At 36.7% G+C, this 21,312-nt stretch overlaps 3 protein-coding genes across 6 annotated transcripts; 2 read left to right on the top strand and 1 right to left on the bottom strand.

Annotated features, from left to right (window-relative positions):
• The first annotated feature begins 3,325 nt into the window (after nt 1-3,325).
• On the top strand, nt 3,326-5,682 carry LOC119082847. The gene is made up of 2 exons (XM_037192513.1): nt 3,326-3,569; nt 5,232-5,682. Exons 1-2 carry the CDS (start codon nt 3,540-3,542, stop codon nt 5,550-5,552), a joined length of 351 nt encoding a protein of 116 aa, XP_037048408.1. The 5' UTR covers nt 3,326-3,539; the 3' UTR covers nt 5,553-5,682.
• Nucleotides 5,683-9,429: 3,747 nt separating this feature from the next.
• On the bottom strand, nt 9,430-13,550 carry LOC119082845 (peroxisome assembly factor 2). 4 transcript variants are annotated; one of them, XM_037192508.1, is made up of 8 exons: nt 13,410-13,550; nt 12,023-13,240; nt 11,173-11,965; nt 10,957-11,109; nt 10,735-10,897; nt 10,540-10,679; nt 10,295-10,363; nt 9,430-9,916 (listed from the first exon to the last, which is right to left on the bottom strand). In XM_037192508.1, exons 1-8 carry the CDS (start codon nt 13,422-13,424, stop codon nt 9,765-9,767), a joined length of 2,703 nt encoding a protein of 900 aa, XP_037048403.1. In that variant the 5' UTR covers nt 13,425-13,550; the 3' UTR covers nt 9,430-9,764. The 4 variants fall into 4 exon arrangements, with proteins under 4 accessions (XP_037048403.1, XP_037048404.1, XP_037048405.1 ...); XM_037192509.1 differs by having other exon boundaries at nt 13,365-13,546; XM_037192510.1 differs by lacking the exon at nt 10,295-10,363.
• A 2,451-nt stretch (nt 13,551-16,001) lies between these two features.
• Nucleotides 16,002-19,131, top strand: LOC119082846 (thioredoxin-related transmembrane protein 1). The gene is made up of 4 exons (XM_037192512.1): nt 16,002-16,318; nt 17,620-17,956; nt 18,006-18,312; nt 18,447-19,131. Exons 1-4 carry the CDS (start codon nt 16,170-16,172, stop codon nt 18,554-18,556), a joined length of 903 nt encoding a protein of 300 aa, XP_037048407.1. The 5' UTR covers nt 16,002-16,169; the 3' UTR covers nt 18,557-19,131.
• Nucleotides 19,132-21,312: the final 2,181 nt, after the last annotated feature.

Below are 21,312 nucleotides of genomic sequence, written 5' to 3'. Positions count from 1 at the left end.
TCACTTGTTGTAATTATCATCCGAAGTCTTTTACCAAATATTTTTATTAGAGATAAACCCTACGCAACCACATACGTCAATCACTAACTTTATTAATAAATTTGCCTAAAGATAAATTTATTGTTATAATTAATGGAACGCAATTAAATTTGTTTGCTTTGCGTTCCAAAAGCGGTTCGGCAATACAGGCATTCGTTATAATCATTTACGTATATTTCACGTATTTGATAACTTTCGAAAAAAAAAATGATGTAAATTATACGACGGATTGCAACTGAACGATGTGGTGTTGTGGTTTTGGATATAGATTATCAAATCTACTGAAAGTAATTTTTTTCAATTTTCATGGAAGAGACAGAAAAAAGTTCGTCCACTTTAAATTTATTGAAAAATTGCTGCAGAGTGAACGAACGTACTCTTACCCGGTGGTCAATAAACCCCACATCTGATTTGTATTTCTCTTTTGGTCAACCTATTATAGGTTAATGCTTCATAATTTAGGTGCAAATCGTTTGAGTTATCTATAGAAACGTCTTTTTATGTTTCATTTCAAAATGATTGATAAGATCGCTTCCATCTAACCTTCCGCTTTGTTTTGACTGAGAGGGGTAAATGATCTGGGACAATACAATCGTATTTTGTTATTTCATATGAGCCTGGGGGTTAGTTGAGTCGTTAATATGTCATCTGTTATCGACCACGACAGCAATAAAATAAGCGATAAGCTCGACTAATGAAGCTTTATATAGCAAAAAGCATGTTCAAAACAAATGAAGTAAAAGATTTCTGAAATCAGTCTCTAAAATTTTCGATCAAATGAAGTATTAGTTTGAACAGTAAAACTGTTAAAATGCTTGCCGTCTGTGACAGGTTAATGATGTTCCATAGAAATATGTACTTCTATTTATAAGAATGTTATACGATGCTTGACCGCTGTTTCGATCTGACGATCTGTTTCGATGTTTTGCATTAATATGTTCAAAAATTCCATATCTCATGAGGCCATGACGATAGTGGTACTTGATACAATGCTCTACGAATACTATATAAATTTGCACACGAACAAGTCTAGCGAATTATAATCGAAATGAAAATCCAATTAATTCACTATCCTTGCAGACTCGTCTCAGGCACCACAAAACCAACCTTGGAACCTTGAAGCATACATTTCATATAGAACGTAGACTATGAATGTGTTCTACGAAGCAGAAGCACCGATCTGTCCCAAGATTTTCTTTACAATCGAAGTTGAACACAAGAAAGTTTACCTTGGACCAAAGCTTGCAATTTATGCAAATCATAAGCGCAACTCATCCTTGCTCAATTGAAAATTGAATGCCCAACGCCGTAGTAAAGAACAAAACTTGTATGTTGTACTGACCCTACACACCATATGACCATTCGTATAAGTACTGTAGCATTATACAAATGTACAAACGGTTTAGCAAGTGGCTCAGATTAGTTTCGGGTACATTGATAAAATTGAAAGTGCTCTACTATCTTTAAGTGAACGACTACTATAAATAAATTGACTTAATCTGCACACAATCGAAATGGTTCTTTGTATTCTACTATTTGCCTACCGTAGCAACTGAAATTTGTTGACCCACCAGCATGACGCGACAGTAATACCATTTTAAATGTACAGCACACGACTTTGAAGTGCCGAACACGTGGTACTGCGTTTGTGTGTTAAAATTAAAATTAAAACTTCCACTATCTGCAAATTTAGTTTAAAACAAAAACGGAAAAATTGCAACTGATGCATACACTGTTCCATTTTAATAAAATTTTGTTTATCATTCAACGTAACGCAAGAATTTTTTTTTGTTTTTTGTTTTAACGGTCAGCCGTTGTTACCGAGAACTAAACTCATGTTTTTGTAACAAATGGGTATTGCTGTTTTATTTATAGTCGAAATGTTGACTAGTTTAGTTATAACATAATGGTTATATTAGAGAAACGTTTGACGCAATCGTTGCACCGTTTCGTAACTCTATTTTTGTCGGTGAGTTTTGTTTTTGAAAAGCAGAGGATAAACCGCGTAATTAAATTGAAAGAGTGTCCCATTTTTCCGTTGATACTTTTAATTGATTGCTAACGTTCGTCTCAGTTAACCTGTTAGAGACGGCAAGCATATAACCAGTATTACTATCGGGTCTATTACTTCCATCGTTCAAAGTACTTTTAATCTGTTGATTTGAAATCTTGTACTTCAATTTTTTTAACATGCATTTTTCTGTATAAAGGACTATATCAACCAGAGCTTGTCATTATTTTTGTCATCGTTATCGCTAACAGACGAATAGCCGTATGTGACAGGTATAAAAACGTTTTTCATTTTCTTCTGATCGAGATTAAACAAAAATGCTTCTCGTAATGATCTCATCATTTGTGTCAGTTCATTTTCATTTTTTTAAAAATAAAGTTTAAGGTCAAATTCGGTTATCTAATGACCGCCGATTTTCAACGCTGTCGACTGCACAATATTATATAAAGTTTGTTGTCATCAAAGTGCTCTAATTTTTCTGATAAATTTTAATTGCTACATTCGTTAGCATAAAATTAAATGCATTCCATTCGGCCACTGGCAAATTGTTTAAACAATTTCACGTGCTCCAATTTAAAATTTAAAAATTTTTCAGACAACGTCACACAACCCATGAGTTCAGTGCGATAATGAGATGAGACTAAAGTCCAAAACCGTAATCAATTTATTGAGTAGTCACATTATATAGCAAAACGAATGCCTTTTTAAATTTAAATGTTAATTCTGCTTTTTGCTAATGTGAATCATTTTCATCTTAAAGTCAAATGTCTAAGTGTAAAATTCGACTTTGAGAGGGGGTCACTCAACTGAAGCGTTAATGAAGTGCAAATGTCTTACATTTTGGCGAAATATTCCGCTTCATCAAACCATCAAATGTTAATCAAATGTAGCATGTTCAAGATGTATCTTATCACAAGCCAATAAAATCGAAGGAAAATCACGTTATGACCACACACACTCAAATTTTTAGATTATTTTTAGGTGGGGCTATAATAACACTGATTCATACGATGGGCTGATTCCCAAATTTTTTTTTTATCTTCATCTGGAATGCCAGGATGGAAATAGATAGGGACGCCTACATTTCACACGCATGCATGTATAATATTGTAACCGTGTCTTTCATTAAATCATTTTCGTTTGTACAAAAAAAAAGTTTTTTGCTTCATTTTTCATCTATTTAACGACGATTTTTCGTTTTGTTTCTTCTTCCACTCTCTCCACTGTATGTTAAAGGTATAAATCGGGGCTACAAACGATAAAACAGACAGAACAATTTTGTCATTCAATTCATTCATTATTCGCTTAGTATAGCGAAAGAGAAAATTTTTTACAAGAAGTGAGTTGTGCGATCGAAGCTTTAAGAGTATATAGTAAAATTGGAATTATTTCGTGAAGAAAGTGCGGACGAAAGGGAGATATAAAGTGAAGAGTTTAACATTTTCTGAAGAGAATCGTTTTTTGATTATATAGCGAGCAAATCTTTAAGATGAATTCAATCATCAGTAATATACTGAAAGTAAGTTCTATTCTAGTTGCATAATTGTATACACGTTTATGTGAGAGTGATGATTCGTTTTAATAGTTTTGTAAAAATGGAACCGTGGTGACTGATCTTATAAATTCACTTTTCATCACACAAACTTTGAACTTGATTTTGAATGTTGAATGTTAAATGGATAGTGTTTCAATCCGACCAAGTAATCCAATTAAAAAACCTCTTCTATCCTGATATTATTGGACTGAACAAAAGCGAAAAACTAACCGAATCTGGATACAAGAAGTTCGGATAAAATGTTCATTGAACGTGGACCGTAGTTTAACAGCCCGCTAATTGAATAATAACAACTGCCAACATTTTTGATTAGATAAAAAGTTTGACGGAGACATTCGAAACAAAAAATTAAAAAAAAAAATGAAAAAAAAATTCTGAACATGAAATCGACCGATTTACAATTTCTGATGAAATAAATTTTTTATTTAAACCATCCGAAATTCATTCATGAACACGAACGTACAAGCCAATGCCATATATAATGTGTATAAAACTTGTAACAATGTATCACTCATGATACAGTGTTGCGTAAAATGTGTGTCCCGATGACGACCTGTGTGTAAATAAAGCTACGACTGGTGATAACGCGAACGAAATTTACTTGAACAGACCTTTAATTTTCGATGAAAAATGAAAATGATTTCTGGTTAAGCTTTTTAACGATTTGTCGATTATTATTTTAAATTATGCAGGAATCACATTCCGTTCAGATAAGTCAATCACATGCGTTCTGTTTGATTTAATTTATCATCGTTTCGATAAAATGCAATTTCTTACACTTTTCAATCTGTTAATGGAGCAACAGTTGTGCATCTGTTACTATTTAATCAAGGATATAACTTTCGATGCACTTTACTATGCATTCTCACTCAAAGACTTTGCACGATGATTTGCAGAAAGCAATACTCCAACTGAATCTATCGCAAGTATATTGCGACCATTTACATCAATGAACATAATTCTCTCATCTCGACTCTCGTACGTGCACCATTACACGATTTCCAATTAATCATCCAATGTGTGTATATTGTGATCTTATCAATTTGAAAGGTATATACGGTTTTGGTTGTTAAACTTAACAGCCACTTGAATTACTCAATAGTTTATCTGGGTGATGTGTGATGTTCGAGTGTGATGAACAATATGTGGCCAGTTTATGATCGTTTAATCTTTTATGGGAAGTGTTTGATTTTTTATGTGTCGCTAAGATAAGATGGAATTGCACAACATTACCAATTAGTGGATGGAATTTGTTGGAATATTTTTGTTGAGGGAAAAAATTGGGGATTTTTTTGTTGGATCAATTCCTTTTGTTTAAAAAGAATACTTTGAAGAGTACTCTGACACCGAAGAGAAATTCATAGGCCGTGTCGTTACACAATTTGTTAGAAGGACGAACTGAATCAAATTTCTAAGAATGATGTGCAGAGTGACTAATGCAAATATGATCAGATAAGATTCGCGTTATCAAATATTTTACAACCTTAACAAGCAGCTCACCTACATGGTTGAATGTTGAATGTATGACTAAAGTGGCCAAAGATTAATTTGTTTAGTGAGAAAGCAAAAAATTTGCTTGATCAAATTGCACAACTCCAATTCTAATTTCATTTTGTCTTTTTCCAGGTCAAATTTGTGACAATATTTTGCATATTCATACTGTTGTGCATGCTGAGCATAAACACATGCCAATGTCGACCGGAAAGACGTCATCGTCACGGTCACAAACATCTGCACACAACGACAACCACAACACCCGAAACGGAAGAAATCAATGCAACAGAATCAGAGAGCCAGATCCGAAAGTGTTTCGACGATCCGACAACGATGGATCTGTGCCAGCGTTGTGCGAAAGAAACAAAATCACGAACCGTATTCCCAATGTGCTGTTCGAATGAAGAAGGTGTGAAAGACTGGTGTGAGGCGTACATTTATTTTGGTCAATAACGTTAACATAAATCAATTGGAGCGCCGGTACTTGGTAGATTATATATCTACACCTTCCTCTAGCTGCTATTATTTCGTCGGAATGAAGTTGTCAATGGGCGGGCTTGATTTAGTTAGGTAAATTGTGTAAGGAAAGTGGCGAAAATATCGATAAAATGGACAAAAATGATAGAAAAATTGAATGCTCGCTGAGTCCACTTGCAAGAAATGGCCAGATGTGCCACGTTAAATTAAATAGTAATTACACATTTCAGTATTAAGGTCGTAAGTAAGTAGATAAGTGGATTCCTATAGCCACAATAATTAAAATAATTTAGGAAGAAAACAGCGAAATTACTTATAAAGTCGGAGTGTAAACGTTGAAAATGTTGAAAATGTATGCATGGTCGTTTGTAAGATGATGCTTCGAAAATTTTAATTTTCATGTTTAAAGAACTACTTCCGAGGCTATCAGCGTGTAAAATACTTTACTACTTGCCGCATGCGAAAGTTGACTATTACATATCAATTTACCGCCTGCGGAAATGATCCATTACAAGTGGACTATTTTCTGTTAATTTTTTTTTTCATTTTCCTATGTGGAAATCAACTTTCGCATTAGGCACGCAATAAACCAGAATACATTGGATGCTGCGTGCTTCATTACATTGGAAACAACTTTGAGATACTCACAAACTCCCTCGTGTATTTTCGAGCAACAAGCTTCTCTTTTGCGACAAGTGTAGTTCTATACCTCGCCTTCGGCTCGGATATAAAAACGCTGCACCTGTCGAAATGACAGTTATAGCTCAAAAACACACGAGGTAGTTTGATCTCATCACAAAATTTTAGTCTCTTGTAATGAATTAGTTTCGCAGCATCCAATGTAACCTACTATTTCGTAACTCGTGATGAACATAAAAAGTCTAATTTTCATAGGGTTTTTTGACATCGGCTTTGTGTCGGATCAACAAAATCGACAGGATAACGTGACTTTTCCATTGTTCATTCATTGTTATGTAATTGACTGTAAAGCTTGTTCAGCCGACAGAAAACGTTTTTTTGACCGGTTCAACATTTGAAGCGTAATCAGAAAGGAATACAAAGAACAACTTCTTGACCTCTTTGATTGCACTTTTATTAATGGTTCCAAGGGTTAACGAGACTCTCAATCTTTTATTTCTTTTTTTTCAAAATTTTTTCTTCTGAACTGTTTTCTGAAAAATTGAGTTTTTCTCTCGAACCATTAACATTCAGAAATCCAGAAAAATTTCATAAAAAGCTGTTTCGCCCTCCCCACATGGTGCATTCTATTTATTTAATCCATCAAAATATTATATTTTTTCATCGAATCTCATCTCATCCGTTTATTGTGAAAAGCATCGCAAATGAAAACATCCACATTTTAGTTGAGTTTATTTGTATGAATGTGAATGTCATCAATTGCTTAGCTGAATCGCAACTTAATTTATTTTTCATTTTATTTAAAATAATTTATTTAGAAAATTCGTAAGATAGAAAGAGAGCTCAGAATCTGTGATGTTTTCTCAATATTGATAAGTTACACTGCTAGTATTTTCGTTAGGAATAAGTTTTTTTTTTACGTATTATATACTTACTAGGTGCACAGCCATGACATATATGTATTGACTGGAAGTCGATTAAATAAAAAGAAGAAAAAAACTTTTAATTTGTAACATGTACCATTGACTTTTATTTAAATCTAAAAAAACCCACAAATTTTAACAAAAATAACAAAAAATAGGCATCGATGAGGCCTTCAATTAAGCATGTTTTGCACCTGAAATGCATATCATTCCCATTCTATTGGTAAGACTGTAAGACACAAATTATGTAAAAATTGATTCACTGTCTTCACTTCCTTTGGAACCCGTTACTGTACATACTTTTCGAGTATCAATTACTTCGTTCGAAGACTTCAACATGTAATAATAGATTACATGAGACGCTGCGAAAGTAATTCATTTAATGAGGTCACAATTGTAAAACGATAAAAGCAAACTCTCGGCTCGCATTAAACAGTAGGGTGTTTTTAAGGCCTGCGGGTAGGCTCGATGCAGAATGGTCCACTGATCACGAAAATAAAAAAAAAACGACTTTTTGGTCACAGAGCCATAGTGAGAGCAGTTCTGTTCTACCGCCTGTGTTGAAACAAATTTGTTAAGTGTATATGATAACTACTCGTAGAGACTGTGGCTTCAATTTGGCATACTTAAAAATTAAAAAAAAAAATCGAGTCACCGATGAAAAATTACAAAAAGTGTTCCCGACCATGACTTTTCCAGAAATTTTTTGGAGTTAAAGCTTTCTAAAATCTGTGACTGGGAAGCAAAATAGTCGTGTCGTAGCTCATTTTAAAGGGAATTTCAAGATCTTTCAAACGAATATAGTCTCGACGTAAAGTTTCACCGGGTTGCAGATTCATTGACCTTCCAATGTGTTGAAAATGGTACGAGAAAAACCAAATTTTTTTCATTTTTCACAGAATTTATGCAAAAAGCGGTTCCAAATTGTTCTTAGATTTGTTGGCGTGAACAAGTCGGTTTTCAGAGGTGCGCATGGGAGCTTCGAACTTTTTTTTTATTATTTTTTTTTGTGATCAGTGGACGGTGGACCATTCTGCATCGAGCCTACTCGCAGGCCTTAAAAAAATAAAAAAAGACTGCAAAACGCTACAACCTATAAACAGCTACACTTGTCAAAATACAGTTACCCAATCCTGTGTCATGATAGAGTTTGCGAGTATGACAAAGCTGTTTCCGAATTAATGAATTACGTAGCAGCATCTAATGTATTCTTGTTTATTGCCTGGCGCATGCGAAAATTGATTATCACAAAGGAAATAACGTAAAATAAACCGAAAATATTCTTCATGTAATGACGGGCCATTTTCGCAGTTGGCAAACTGCTATGTAATGGTCAACTTTCGCATCGACCTAGCCTCAGATCAACACGATGAAAACAGGACTTAAAGTCGAAAATTCTAGTCTTTGTGTAAATTTTAGTGATCCGAAGACCATAACATTAAGTCTTAGTAACTTCGTGAAATATTTCGCTAAAATTAGACCCTGTACCATAGCCATAGGTCTAATGAATAAAGCTCTTCGTTCAGTCTTTGGCATTGATGAAAAGTAAGCGGAAAACGGAACCAAAACCGTTCAATTTCGGTAGAAGAATACTGACGATTGAAAAGGTTAAATATACTGAAAAAACTACCACAAGTTTAAACATTGTACGGACTGTGCTTACATCTGTTTTACTGCTTACATATGCTTACATCAACGACGACAAAAGGAGGGTTGTTAGCTCAATCAAAAAGCTTATAACACAGGCCGATGTAATGTTAAAGCCAATGAAGTAAAAGATTTTGAATTGGTCTGTAAAAAATGCGTTGATCAAAAGAAGTAGCAAAATCGATAGTTATACTGTTTATAACAATGTCGTGTGTAACAGGTTTTTTTAAAAATGAAAGGGAACGACGTAAATAATTACTCAAGATTTTGTGTTTTGTTCTATTTTCCACGAAAAAAAAACCAGGACATTTTAGGGAAGATTTAAACCAGTGGAAATTTCGACGTATAGTAAAGGGAGAATCTGTTAAATTAGATTCAAAGTTCTCACTTTTCGATCATTCACAAGAAACTTAAGACGAACAGTTGTGCTTCGGATCTATGAAAAATTGAACACTGGTTTGTGTCTCTGGTAAACTTTTGATTTACTCGTCTAAATCACAAATAAAAGTGAATTTAATGTACTGGACGAATAAGCCTAAAGGAACTGTGTTGTTGCAACGGAACTTAAAGCAACGATTTGTTTCTACCGAAATGGTCCAAGGTTTGGCCCGAAATTAATTTCAATTAAACGAAAGAAAACAGGGACTCTGGAAGTCGCATAAATCACCAGAAACGCCGTGAAGACAGTGATCATTTAATTTAAAAAGAGAACAAAATCACGATGAATCCTCTAAACAAAATGCCTTAAAAACTCGAACTGCAACACTTCATTAAAAACCAATCTATCTATCTAATATCAACCCCATCCCCTAAAAGGATTTTCTTTGGCACAGTCTCCTTTTCTGCTGATGCACATTTGTTCTTATAAAAATAATTTCCAGTCACATGCCGGATTGGCCGGTTCGTCTCACTTTGTACACACACTTCTAGACTCTTCACAGGGATACTCAATTACCTGTCAAACGTTCATATCCGATAACTAATTCGTTGGACTAAAGTTGGACTTTAATTTGTTGAAATATTCTAAATCCGTTTTACTAATTGATGGTATGAAATTGGTGGCGGCTTGCTTGAAGTCATCGATATTAACGACAATATTTTCCGGCATTAACGTTGGTTGATTCGATTTATCTGAAAATTGGATCGGCTTAAATGATGCTAGTCGATTCCCTTAATTTTGGAATTAAATTGGTATGAACTTAAAGGGGGGTTCATCAAAGCCCGGTGTGCAAGTGTGGGAATGATTGTGTATTAGGACTCATTTTCTCGATAGGTAAGGCGAAACGTGCAGGTAAAAAAATGGTTTTTCATGGCAAGGCACGAAAGTGGATTCTTTTCATTACTAAAAGGAGGAAAATGAACTTCAATCAGGGGAACAATTATCTGTCTTGGACGGTTGACTTCAGCCATTTTACTGACAGTTTTGCTTTTTATACGAAACCGTACAAGAAGTACATGCAAGGGAAATGGAACCACAAAACCGAAAGCACTACATTTCCCACCCTTTACCATTTTTCTTAGATTTTCGCAATCGTTTTTCGTGTTTAGGTCTGCTGCCGTTTTGTTTTGGTTGGGAATCTGTCAAAAATAAACTTTGAAAGAACCGAATGATTTGTGTCACTCAAACGTTATCGGCACAGTAGCTTTGGAGGTTTACGTACGTTTGAAGTAGTTCAATATCACCTCAGTTATACCCTGCGTCCCTTTAACTAATAAACCCGTAAAATATTTAGCCTAGCCGTTAAAACACTTACCAGTCTTATGTTGTGTGATAACACGTCTGACGGCTGACAGCCAGGCATTTGAGCAAATTGAATACAGATCAGCACCGGTCATGTCTTGCTTCAACAATTCAGCAATGGACTTGATGGTCAATTGTTCGGCAAGTGTAAATCTGATGAAAATTGAGATTTGTCGATCATTTTTCGACTTAGTTCACCCACACGAACCTTTTTAGCTGCGCCGTTAATACTGCAATTTTATCATCAGGTGTTGTGCATGGTCCCACGAACAGCAGCTTGTCAAAGCGACCAGGACGTAACAGGGCTGGATCTATTAGGTCAGGTCGATTCGTTGCGGCCAAAATGAAAATTTGCTTTTGCGGTTCGTCGTCTGTGCGGGCACTTTCATTATGATTATATTGATCAAAAGTGATAAATTGTTCAACAAACCTGTCGTCATTCCATCCATTTCAGCCAACAGTTGACTTACTACACGGTCCATAACGCCACCAGAATCACCAGCCATTCCACGATTCGGTGCTAGCGAATCTAATTCGTCTAGAAATACGACACAAGGTGCGGCTGATCGGGCTCTGGCGAAAACTGGAAATGAAGGTACGGTATGATTGGATGCTCATTCTGTTGAAGTATTTCTGTATTTTATACCTTCTCGAACATTTTGCTCACTCTGCCCGACATACATATTGAGCAGTTCTGGTCCTTGCACGGACAGGAAACTCAAATTACATTCGGTGGCGACAGCTTTTGCTACAAGTGTTTTCCCTGTACCCGGTGGTCCGTACAATAGGATGCCAGACCTTCGCATATTTTTCCCCATCAAATGCATATGCTTCAACGGTAGACCGATGCTGCTCTGTATTTCGTCTTTCAATTTGGCCAAACCACCAATGTCTGACCATAAAACTTTCGGCACCTTCGGACTGTAGCCAAGGCTATCGGAGAAATCCGCTTGCATTCGGGCCAGATTTATCTCGAAGTGTTGCATGGTCAGACTGGTGGATTGTTGCAATTTCGATTGTCTGACAGTGTTCTGGTACAGGAGAATCAAGTCTCCGTACAGAAAACCTTGAGTTTTGTTCGCCACCGTGTGCAACGTGTTCTGCAGATCGTCGTTGATGAATCTTTTGAAATATTTGTCCGATTGATTGACGTCGCACAGCGGAATATTCTCAATTTTCTGTTCGAATATTTGCTCGGCCGTGGACTCCTTCAGATGCAACCATTTCAGAATTTCGTAGCGTTCATTTTGCTCGGGCGGAATGAATTTTATCGTCTCCAGGAACAGTCGTTGGATTATTGGTTTGGGCTCGTTAGTGCTGCTTATAGCGATCAGAATGACTGGGAACTGTCGTTCCTTGGCGAACAGATTGTGAAGTTCGTTCTGAAATGCTGTTATTAATCGAAGATCTTCATGTCCTTCGTTGTCCACGCCAAATATCTGAAAAATCAATTGTTTCAACACGACCCGTAACGTTCAACTGAGGTCAACATTTACCTCAAAATTGTGCAGACAAATGACCAAAGGTTCGCAAACATTTGCCTTACTCAGCACCAACTTAAGTTTAGCTTCGGTTTGTGCGGGTATTTGCGACACAACATCGGCACAATCAACACCAAACGTCTGAATACCAAAAGTTTGAACAACAGCTGTGACGACGGTATTCTTTCCACTTCCCCGGTCGCCATGCACCAAAAACACTGGGAAAACATTCTGTGACGACAATGAGTCGGCCTTGTTACCAGTTGTGTCAATAAACGGTCGAATCGATGACTGCAAATTGTTGAAATATTTTCGTAATCCGTTCGGACATGTGTCTATGATGCACAGATCATGTAACGTTTGCTTCGGTACGATATAATTGATGCTGGTCGTTTGATGTACGCTAGTCAATCCCTTCACCACCACCGCCATGATCTCGAATGGATTGTCCTTCGATTCGAGATGAACGCAGCGGAAGAAGATCTTTTTCAAATTCGAAAAAATGTGAAAATATTTGGCGTATACGGCTGTGCCCAGCAGCGTGTCGTCGACGATAATTTCGTATGTATGATTGCGGTAGAGAATCCGAGGACTTTGGAAGTAACATCCAAGAATTTCGTCAATCACATCGTTGGATATGTCGTGCGGATTATTGATGATGAATATTGTGGCTCTTGTGGCTAGTTGGCAGATACTTTGTGCATTCTGAAGTTCTCCGATTGAAACGTAAATTGGTTCGTCCTTCAGGCGATACTTGGCCACAAAGTTCTGGAAACAATTTTCGCTGACGAACACACAATTCGGTTGACATTGCTTGCTGACTATTTGTACGACCGGCACGAGCACCGAACATTTGGGTTTGTTTAGAATGGTGGACACGATCTGCGCATCATTTTCCATTTCGAACGATGCACTTCGTTGACCATTACCGAAATTCAAGTTCACCCAGTTCAAGTCCTTGCAACCAACAAATTTGTGGAAGACATCATCGGATACGGCCAGGTAGTGGTCGGATTTGAAAAACTCATTTTTAATCACAAATTCGTAGAACCGTTTTGGTATCGGAAGTAATCGGAAATTTGGCTCCATGCCGGCACAGTATGTCTTTACGAGCTTGAGCAGCCAATAGAAGGGTATTAACTTTTGCGGTCGTTTTGACAAGATAATATCCGACACAGTTCGCAATATCTGTAAGTAGCGATTTGCATAGGATTTGTTTGTTGACGCCATAGTCTGAAAATGGAAAATCATAACCGAGGTTACCGGACAGTTCAAGTGTAACACGACACAACTGAAAGGAAATTTTCTTCTTTTTTTTCTAAAAATAAACATCGAACACAAAGAAATTTTTACGAACATTGAAGGAAGCCTAGGGAGAGTAGCTTAGAAATTTTTGGGTCACCTTTATCTTGCACATGTTCTTACGGAACGGAAACAACAAATCAAAATTAATTTCTAATTAAATTTTGTAATTTTCGTTCAACAAAAAAGAAAATTTCAACTCAAAATAGTGTGCAGGACCGAATGAAAGAACTTGACGTAAAGATAATTGACACTTACGCTACGCTGCTTAAAAACATTTTGTTTTGTCAAGTTTGTATTCATTCAGGCAGCGACATTCCAGAGAGAACGAAGTTTTGAATTGGATTTCCTTTACCATTCTCTGAATGTGAAAACTTTCAATAAGATAAATTTTACGTTGTTTCAGGGCATAAGTAGAGTCTTATGTAAGTTTGGTAGCATCTACGATGAAATATGAGCACTTAAACATTTCAACTTCTCATATTTCCTCGTAGATTCCTCCAAACCTCCATAAGACCTATTTTCCCCGAAAGTTATTGCAATTATCTTTCTAAGGACACCCCACGCGACCTTGTGCCGCTCATGTAACTGGATCAATTTCTGTAAGAAAAGTGCATGTTTCCGGTTTTTGGTCACCTCACACTAGCCACACAACCTTCAAAGAATTTTTTTGAAAGTGGTTTTGGCTTCTAGGGTCGAATACCAATTTCGGTGGGTTGTTTGTCAAAAGAATCGCTCTGTTTGAAACACAAACCGTATGATGGTATTTCATCGCACACGACGAATTATCAACATCGCCTTCGCCTCGGGTTGACATCAAGTGCGATAAAATAACTTCATACGGCTCTTGTTTCATAAATAACAATTACACACTAGAAGATAGTCAATTTTTGAGCTATGTTTACTCCTTAGTTCTGAACAGGGCCTATTTTTGGAATTTTTTTTTGAAATTTTTTCCAAAATTTCCAAAAAATTGCCAAAAATTTCCAAAAACTGCGAACATCCACAAACCGAATTTTTCCATCATTTCGAACTTGTTTGGCAACTCCTGAGCTCAGCCTTGTGTTTTAGCCGGCTCCCAATGATTTTGTTTGATTATTGACGCTCTCATCTTATTAATTAATCATGCTCGACTTCACTTGAAAGCTGATAGTGCCAGGAATCAAATAAAATAATTTAGAGTCAGCTAAATCGCAAGACTGAATTCAGGAGTTGGCAAAACAGTTCGAAATGATGGAAAAATTCGGTTTTTGGACGTTCGCAGTTTTAGGAAATTTTTGGCAATTTTTTTTGGAAATTTTGTAAAAAAATTTAAAAAAATCCAAAAAAAGGCCCTGGTTCTGAAAGAGCTGGTGATGACACCTCTGAGTTGATCACGAAGACAGTGACGGTAAAAGTTTTTAGTGGTTCCATAGACTTACACTCGACAGGTGGCATGGTGATGAAGAAAGCCGCCATGTCATCTCTCTAGTGTAACTCCACTAGTGGCTCCTCCGTCGACATAGTAGTGGCACGGTTCTGAAAGCACCTTCTTGGTTTTGCTTGTAAATTTTATAATTTTGTATCATCTTGACCTGTTCTTTCAGGAACGACATTAATGCCGTTAGAAGAGGAAAATTTTCGACATGTGAAGTTTGCTACCTACATCGATGGCAAGGTACATACAATCACATATGGGAAGAATGTTTACCTCTGATCGACGGACAACAGCTTTACGCGCTCAAACGACTTATTCGACTAAGAATGAAATTCGTGAGGGTAACCAGATCATCATCTGTCTATATAGCCTACTTATCATACGGAGTAATTTTCGACATCTTTCCAAAAACGTTTGTACTGAAATTACTCGGGCTAAGTTCGTTAATCGAAATACTGGAGTAATAATCTGCGATTTATTCCAAAAAAACTTGCTGTCTATGCTAGAAAAAAAATTAACGAGTTGCATACCTTATTCATAAGCAAATAGGGCCAATTTTCAGTAGAACATCGAAAATATTTGACGTTTCATTTGAACAAGTCGAACGAAAATATTCCCTTAGAATTATTTGCTAAAAAAGTCTTACACGAGTTTAAATTTATTCAGGAGTTTAGCAAGAAATACTTCCTACGTCCTCATTACAGCGTCTTTTAGCAGACACAGTAATATCGAAGCATCTTTCGTTTGAAAATGTAGAAATAAGCAAGGTTCAGAACCTTGAAAATAGGCTCCCTTTGTTTATTCTGAAATTTGATTTTCAATAAAAGGAGCGAACAATTTATGAGAAAACAAGAGCTACTTTGATCAAGATCCATCTATGATATTTTTGTAACAATTACAAAAATCTATTGAGAAAACATCAGTCAGTCAGTCAAGGGACCTGACCCACCCATAAGGTGGGGCCTAGTTTAATAAAAATTTGTCAATAAACAATTAGATGAAACAATTATTTATCGAAACCAAAATATTGTCAACAATTAGAGCAAAATATAGTACGCCGGCAACTCTCATCCTTTATAATAACAACATAGTAAGGTTGTATACGCATGCCTCACGGAAATCCATATGGGACTCTCGACTCAAATTAAATTTTTTTTAAATATATTTTCCCGCTTTTATTGAAAATGTCGCATCTGTCGTCTATCGCATCGCCTTCCAGTGCAGCACCGTCTGTTCCAGCCGCATGTCGGCTTGTCGCCCTTGTCGCGTTAATAAAGTGAATTGACATTGTTTGATGTCGTTTGTTTTGTTCGGTATTTGAGCGTTGATTCTAGAAATGCATAAAGTTTTCCTCATTTTCGAATAATAATTCCATCCGACACTGCTAAAGTACACATTCGATTCAAATTGTAGAACATTCAGTTGACAATCTAAAGCCAAATAATGTCTCGATATTCCGTTTGTCTCGCGTTTTTTATATGTATATTTATTTGGCCACGGATGCCACCATGCACTTCAGCTCATGATTCGGTGGTCCATTTGAGCGATGAGAATTGGCGTGATTTAATGGATAACGAGTGGCTGGTACAGTTGTAAGTAGCAAATGAAATGTATTAATTCGCTCAAATTTACTTATTTGTCGGCCACAAAATAACCTTAAACCAATGTGCTCATCACATGCCAAACATAACCATTGCTCGTACGCCTAGAAAAAAGTTGGAATGAAAATTCCAAGCCGTTGACGTGTTCGAATCATTTTTATTTTATTGAAATTTATTTGTTTGTTTGGGTTATTCATAGTCGGTGGGAAATCGATTATTCGAAGGATATCATTAATATTACATTAAGAGTGGACAATGCAACGCATCACATTTGTGAAACAGATTAAAAACGGTTCATAGTCGCAACGAAGAAGAAGGGGCAATAAACTCATTGAATGTTTATGAAAACATGATATCGATAGATCTGACGTGTGTGTATTGTGTGTATACATTATCCGCGCGATGAGTAAACATTGTCGAGATGCTTCGGAGTGAACAAGTAATTAATTAACAAGATTTTCATTTTCGTTCATTTTGTCGGAACACTGCACGCAATTTGCATTCGGCATTGCGCTCAAAACACTTTTGTTTACATTTCGGTCTTGATTTCGGTGTCATTGTCTGTTACATACAATAGCAAATGATGAGCGGAATAACAAGAAATGGGTGGCACCTTCCCACATTTGCATATTTTTCGAAGCGTAGCGAACATCAAACATGTTGTAAAGTTCAGTCAAGCTTCAGACGGTCTCTAATTGCACAGTCTATTGTTCCGCTGTGAGATTATGCAAGAGAAGAAAAAACATTCTGCAACGCCCATGACTACGTAGTGTGATTATTGATTAGAATTGTTGGGGATTGTGGGGACTTTTATCGAATTACTTTTCAAACATTAGCCTGACCATACTGATAAAATGTTGCTATCTGTTTTGGAATATACTGGGGGGAAACTACGCAGTCAAATCTTAACCCACCTACTTCCATTGGTGGCCATTGGTGTCTATTGGTAGTAAATCCACCAGAACCCGGTATTTTACCGCGTAGTTCTTTCTCGGAACAGTCACCAGTAAATGTCAAAAATCAACAATAGACTTAAATCGCCATGAGAAGGACACCAACACATGTCGATAGACACGAATAGTTACCAATATAAGGAAATACTGCGTCAATACATGCCGATGAACTCGTCTAAATTGGCGACTATTAGCATGTACAATTTCCTTCTATTGGTAAGTAGTGGTGTTCTATTGGCATCTACCAATAGCAAATAGTACGTGCCCCAGTATCTGTTCGCGTAGTTTCCCCTACAGAAATAGAATTAAATTTCAAATAAAAAAATAAATAAATTTCAGCCATGCTCCGTGGTGTCCTGCCTGCCGAAGTCTAACCAAACAATGGCAAACATTGGCTCAATCCTCGAGTCAAATGGGTGTTCAAGTGGCCAAAATCGACGTCACCGAAAATCCATCACTGAGCGGACGCTTTTTTGTGACGGCCCTGCCAACCATTTTCCATGTCATTAACGGCGAATTCCGTCAATACCGCGGACCACGTGATGCCCAGACACTCGAAGAATTTGTCCTCGAAAAGAAATGGAAGAATCTGGAAACCGTACCGTGGTATTTCTATCCCGATTCGTATTTCATGGGCGCTGCGTCGTATTTCTTCAAGCTATCGCATGGATTAAAGGTAGTGACTCGATAAGTTGTGTGGAAATCTCTAATCCAATCGTTTCCAGGACTTGAACACTTACTTGCTGGAACAGTATTCGATACCGTCTTGGGCCAGTTATGTTTTGTTCGCAATTGTAACGATACTGATGGGCGCTTTGATTGGGCTATTGTTCGTCTGCATCGTTGATTTCATCTTCCCACCGAAGCATTTACAACGGAAAAGTTTTGCTCAATCCAGTGACGCGATTGTCAATTCAAATGAAGAGATTCCCGAAGATGATTTGGTTGATTTATCATCGTCAGAGGTTGACGACGAGGATAGCAAGAAGCAAGCAACACCCTCATCTAGTCCAAGCAAGAAAAAATCCAAAGGTAAGGCTGAACGGAATTTAATTCAGGGTCGGCCATAAAGGACGTTCCCTCAATTTTGAATTTGTCCTCGATATACGATGGGTCTTCCGATGTTTATGTGTGAACAAACCCTAAAATTTCGTTGAATTTCACAGAAAACAAGAAGTCTTCAGACTCAGAACCAACAATCGAGGATGTTCTTGACGACGACGAAACAACGAAGAGTGCAGACGTGCGAAAGCGAAGAACACGAAAAGCAGACTAAATACGGAAATACATCATTGGCAGTGTGCAATGCCTAAGAAACGGTCAAAGTTTAAAGTTGCCTTAGAAAGACAATTTTCTTATTCGACTCCTCGTTCTTCTTGTGTCCAATTTTCATTCGATCGAGCGAGGTTAGTTAGTTAGTTTATGTTATCTCTTTCTCTCTTCGGTTCAGCCTAATTTAATGAATTATACCGGTAACGATTGAATTTTGCACAACCAATTTCTTACTTAAATAAATTTCCATAATACTGCTGTGGTGAAGACCCAATTGGGCATTAACTTAGTGTATTGACTTTTAGTGTTAGTTAACGAATTTGAATTATAATTTGTTTGTGTTCGAGCGTGAATTCGATGTTATCAATCAAATCAATTGAAATTTATGAGGAGGAAAAGAATATCGCGTTGACGCATTGCCGTTTGAGATACACACATCATACACAATTTATACTGATTGTATCATGTTAAGCTATGAAATCTTCTTTTTTTGTTAACTTTAATACTACACACTAAAACAATAAATGTTTACAATAAGATTTGTATGCGACTCATTGAATATATTTGACTACAATGCTATACGTGGACGACTTCTTTCTCGTAATATTCGGTTGCCCCTACTCTCTGTACCGGAACACCGTAAAATTTCCACTTCCATTTTTTTCCCATTTTTTTGGGGAGGTGGAGCATATTTACAGCAACTTTTTGACTCCACCCTTAACTCCAACGACCCCCAAACTTAGATAGGTATTTGGAATCTGGGTATCCATACGAGTTCAACGAGCTATCATACGTTAAGAGCAATCTTCACGTGGAAAATTTGTAGCCTACAATTGGGCGCGAAAATGTTATATTTTTGATGATAATTTTGCACTCGCAACCTTTTTGGAAAAATTAAAAACAGAAAAATTATGACAGATGATTCCTCTGGCACTACCTAGCTTCCATCATATTTTCGACATGAGTGAGGTGTTCCAAGGTTGGTTCCTAAAGTTTGTGATGACAGATGATTCCTATGGCACTTGCCAACTTCCATCGGATTTTTCGATGGATTTGGGTTATTTTCGACATGAATGAGGTGTTCCAAGGTTGGTTCCTAAATTTTGTTATGACAGATGATTCCTCTGCCACTTCCTAACTATTTTCGGATCTTTCGATGGATTTGGGTTATTTCCGACATGAGTGAGGTGATCCAAGGTTGGTTCCTAAATTTTGGGATGACAGATGATTCCTCTGGCACTTCCTAACTTCCATCGGATTTTTCGATGGATCTATGGGTTATTTTCGACATGAGCAAGCTGTTCCAAGATTGGTTTCTAGATTTTGGGATTCAGAGTGATTTCTCTAGAATTTTTTAATTTCCATAAGTTTTTTGATGTTGTTGAAATGACATACTTACAAAAGTGTTGATATCAGTCAAAAAACCCTTAAAGGGTAAATATGACGCCAGTCCTTTGTCGAACTTACAAAATAACTGCTATCGCTGAGGGTGAAGCATTGTGCGCCGTACGCAAAAGTTTTATCAACATAATATTGACCCAACAAATTTATGAAAGAAAATTTTACAAAATTTTACATCTGCCACTTGTGACGCAAATTTATTTTTTTTTAATTTTCTTTCACAAATTTTTTGTCGATAAAAGCTACATTTGGGCACAAAAATGTTACATTTTTGACGACAATTTTGCACTCGCATCCTTTTTGGAAAAACGATTCAAAATTTAAATAGTAAATTGGACAAAATAGTATCTACAGTGACTTTGAGACCCGATCAGAAAATGAAGATCATAAACATGTACATCTTTCCAACTTTAACTTACCAGTTCCAAACAGCACCATTAAACAAACTGAAAAAGAGCTTTTTGGAAAATGTGGATAAAATCATTCGTCATGCGATCAAAGAAATACTGCAAATTCCCGATGACACTCCGAATAACATGTTGTACTCCTGCACTTCCATGAAAGGTCTCTCATTAATTCGAGTAGAATGGGAAGCTTACATACAGAACATCAATGCCATTTTGGTTCTCATTAAGTCAAATCACCCAATTGTGAACGAGGTGCGTGATTTAGAAAAATAAATGATGACTTGCCTGAGAAAATTAAGCATACCAACGGAGTTCTTAGACAATGAAGAAACGAGAACAAGGAAGCCATCTGAACTGGTAAGATCTGAATTAAGAAAGAGAGAATATGAAAATTGGCAAAGGAGAGAGTCCAAAATTAAATCGATTAATCTACGAAAAACACGGACTAACAACATCGGAATGGATAACGTATTTTAAGATGGTTGGAAATGTTGCCGCAGTAAGAGTTATTCCTGGTAGAAGCTCCGGAACAAACCGTTGTCGAATTGATTCATGCAACGAGATCGAAACACTTTCACACGTTCTAGGATCATGTCCCCAGGGTGAACTTTTACGGCATAACAGACACAACAGAGTGGTGAATCAGCTTGCAAACGAATTACGCAAAAATTGGACAGTGTTGGTAGAATTTACTTGTATCAGTACAGACGGATCAATTAGACGAGTGGATTTAGTCATATACAACGAAGACAGTCGAAATGGATATATATTGGATCCTACAGTTCGATTCGAAAACGACGAAAATCAACCAGAGTCAGTGAACGAAGAAAAGAAACGATTATACGAACCATGTATAGCCGATATTCAAACCAAATTAAAACTGAAACAATTAAGTGTAATCGGTCTCATGGTGGGTGCCAGAGGAACAATACCAAAATTTTTTGCAGAATTC

This window comes from Bradysia coprophila, unplaced genomic scaffold (assembly GCF_014529535.1).
Source record: "Bradysia coprophila strain Holo2 unplaced genomic scaffold, BU_Bcop_v1 contig_494, whole genome shotgun sequence".
In the NCBI taxonomy this organism is placed as follows: domain Eukaryota; kingdom Metazoa; phylum Arthropoda; class Insecta; order Diptera; family Sciaridae; genus Bradysia; species Bradysia coprophila.
Note: the sequence above shows the minus strand (reverse complement) of the source record. Positions and strands in the feature narration are given on the sequence as shown.

Bases quoted from the DNA above. Each gene is read 5' to 3' on its own strand.
- LOC119082847 (XM_037192513.1), top strand. From the start codon at position 3,540: ATGAATTCAATCATCAGTAATATACTGAAA. The intron at 3,570-5,231 runs GTAAGTTCTATT...GTCTTTTTCCAG, and splicing joins TCATCAGTAATATACTGAAA to GTCAAATTTGTGACAATATT.
- LOC119082845 (XM_037192508.1), bottom strand. The intron at 11,110-11,172 runs GTATAAAATACA...CTTCATTTCCAG, and splicing joins TGAGCAAAATGTTCGAGAAG to TTTTCGCCAGAGCCCGATCA. The intron at 10,364-10,539 runs GTAAGTGTTTTA...TATTTTTGACAG, and splicing joins TATCACACAACATAAGACTG to ATTCCCAACCAAAACAAAAC.
- LOC119082846 (XM_037192512.1), top strand. From the start codon at position 16,170: ATGTCTCGATATTCCGTTTGTCTCGCGTTTTTTATATGTATATTTATT. The intron at 16,319-17,619 runs GTAAGTAGCAAA...AATAAATTTCAG, and splicing joins AACGAGTGGCTGGTACAGTT to CCATGCTCCGTGGTGTCCTG. The intron at 18,313-18,446 runs GTAAGGCTGAAC...TGAATTTCACAG, and splicing joins AAGCAAGAAAAAATCCAAAG to AAAACAAGAAGTCTTCAGAC.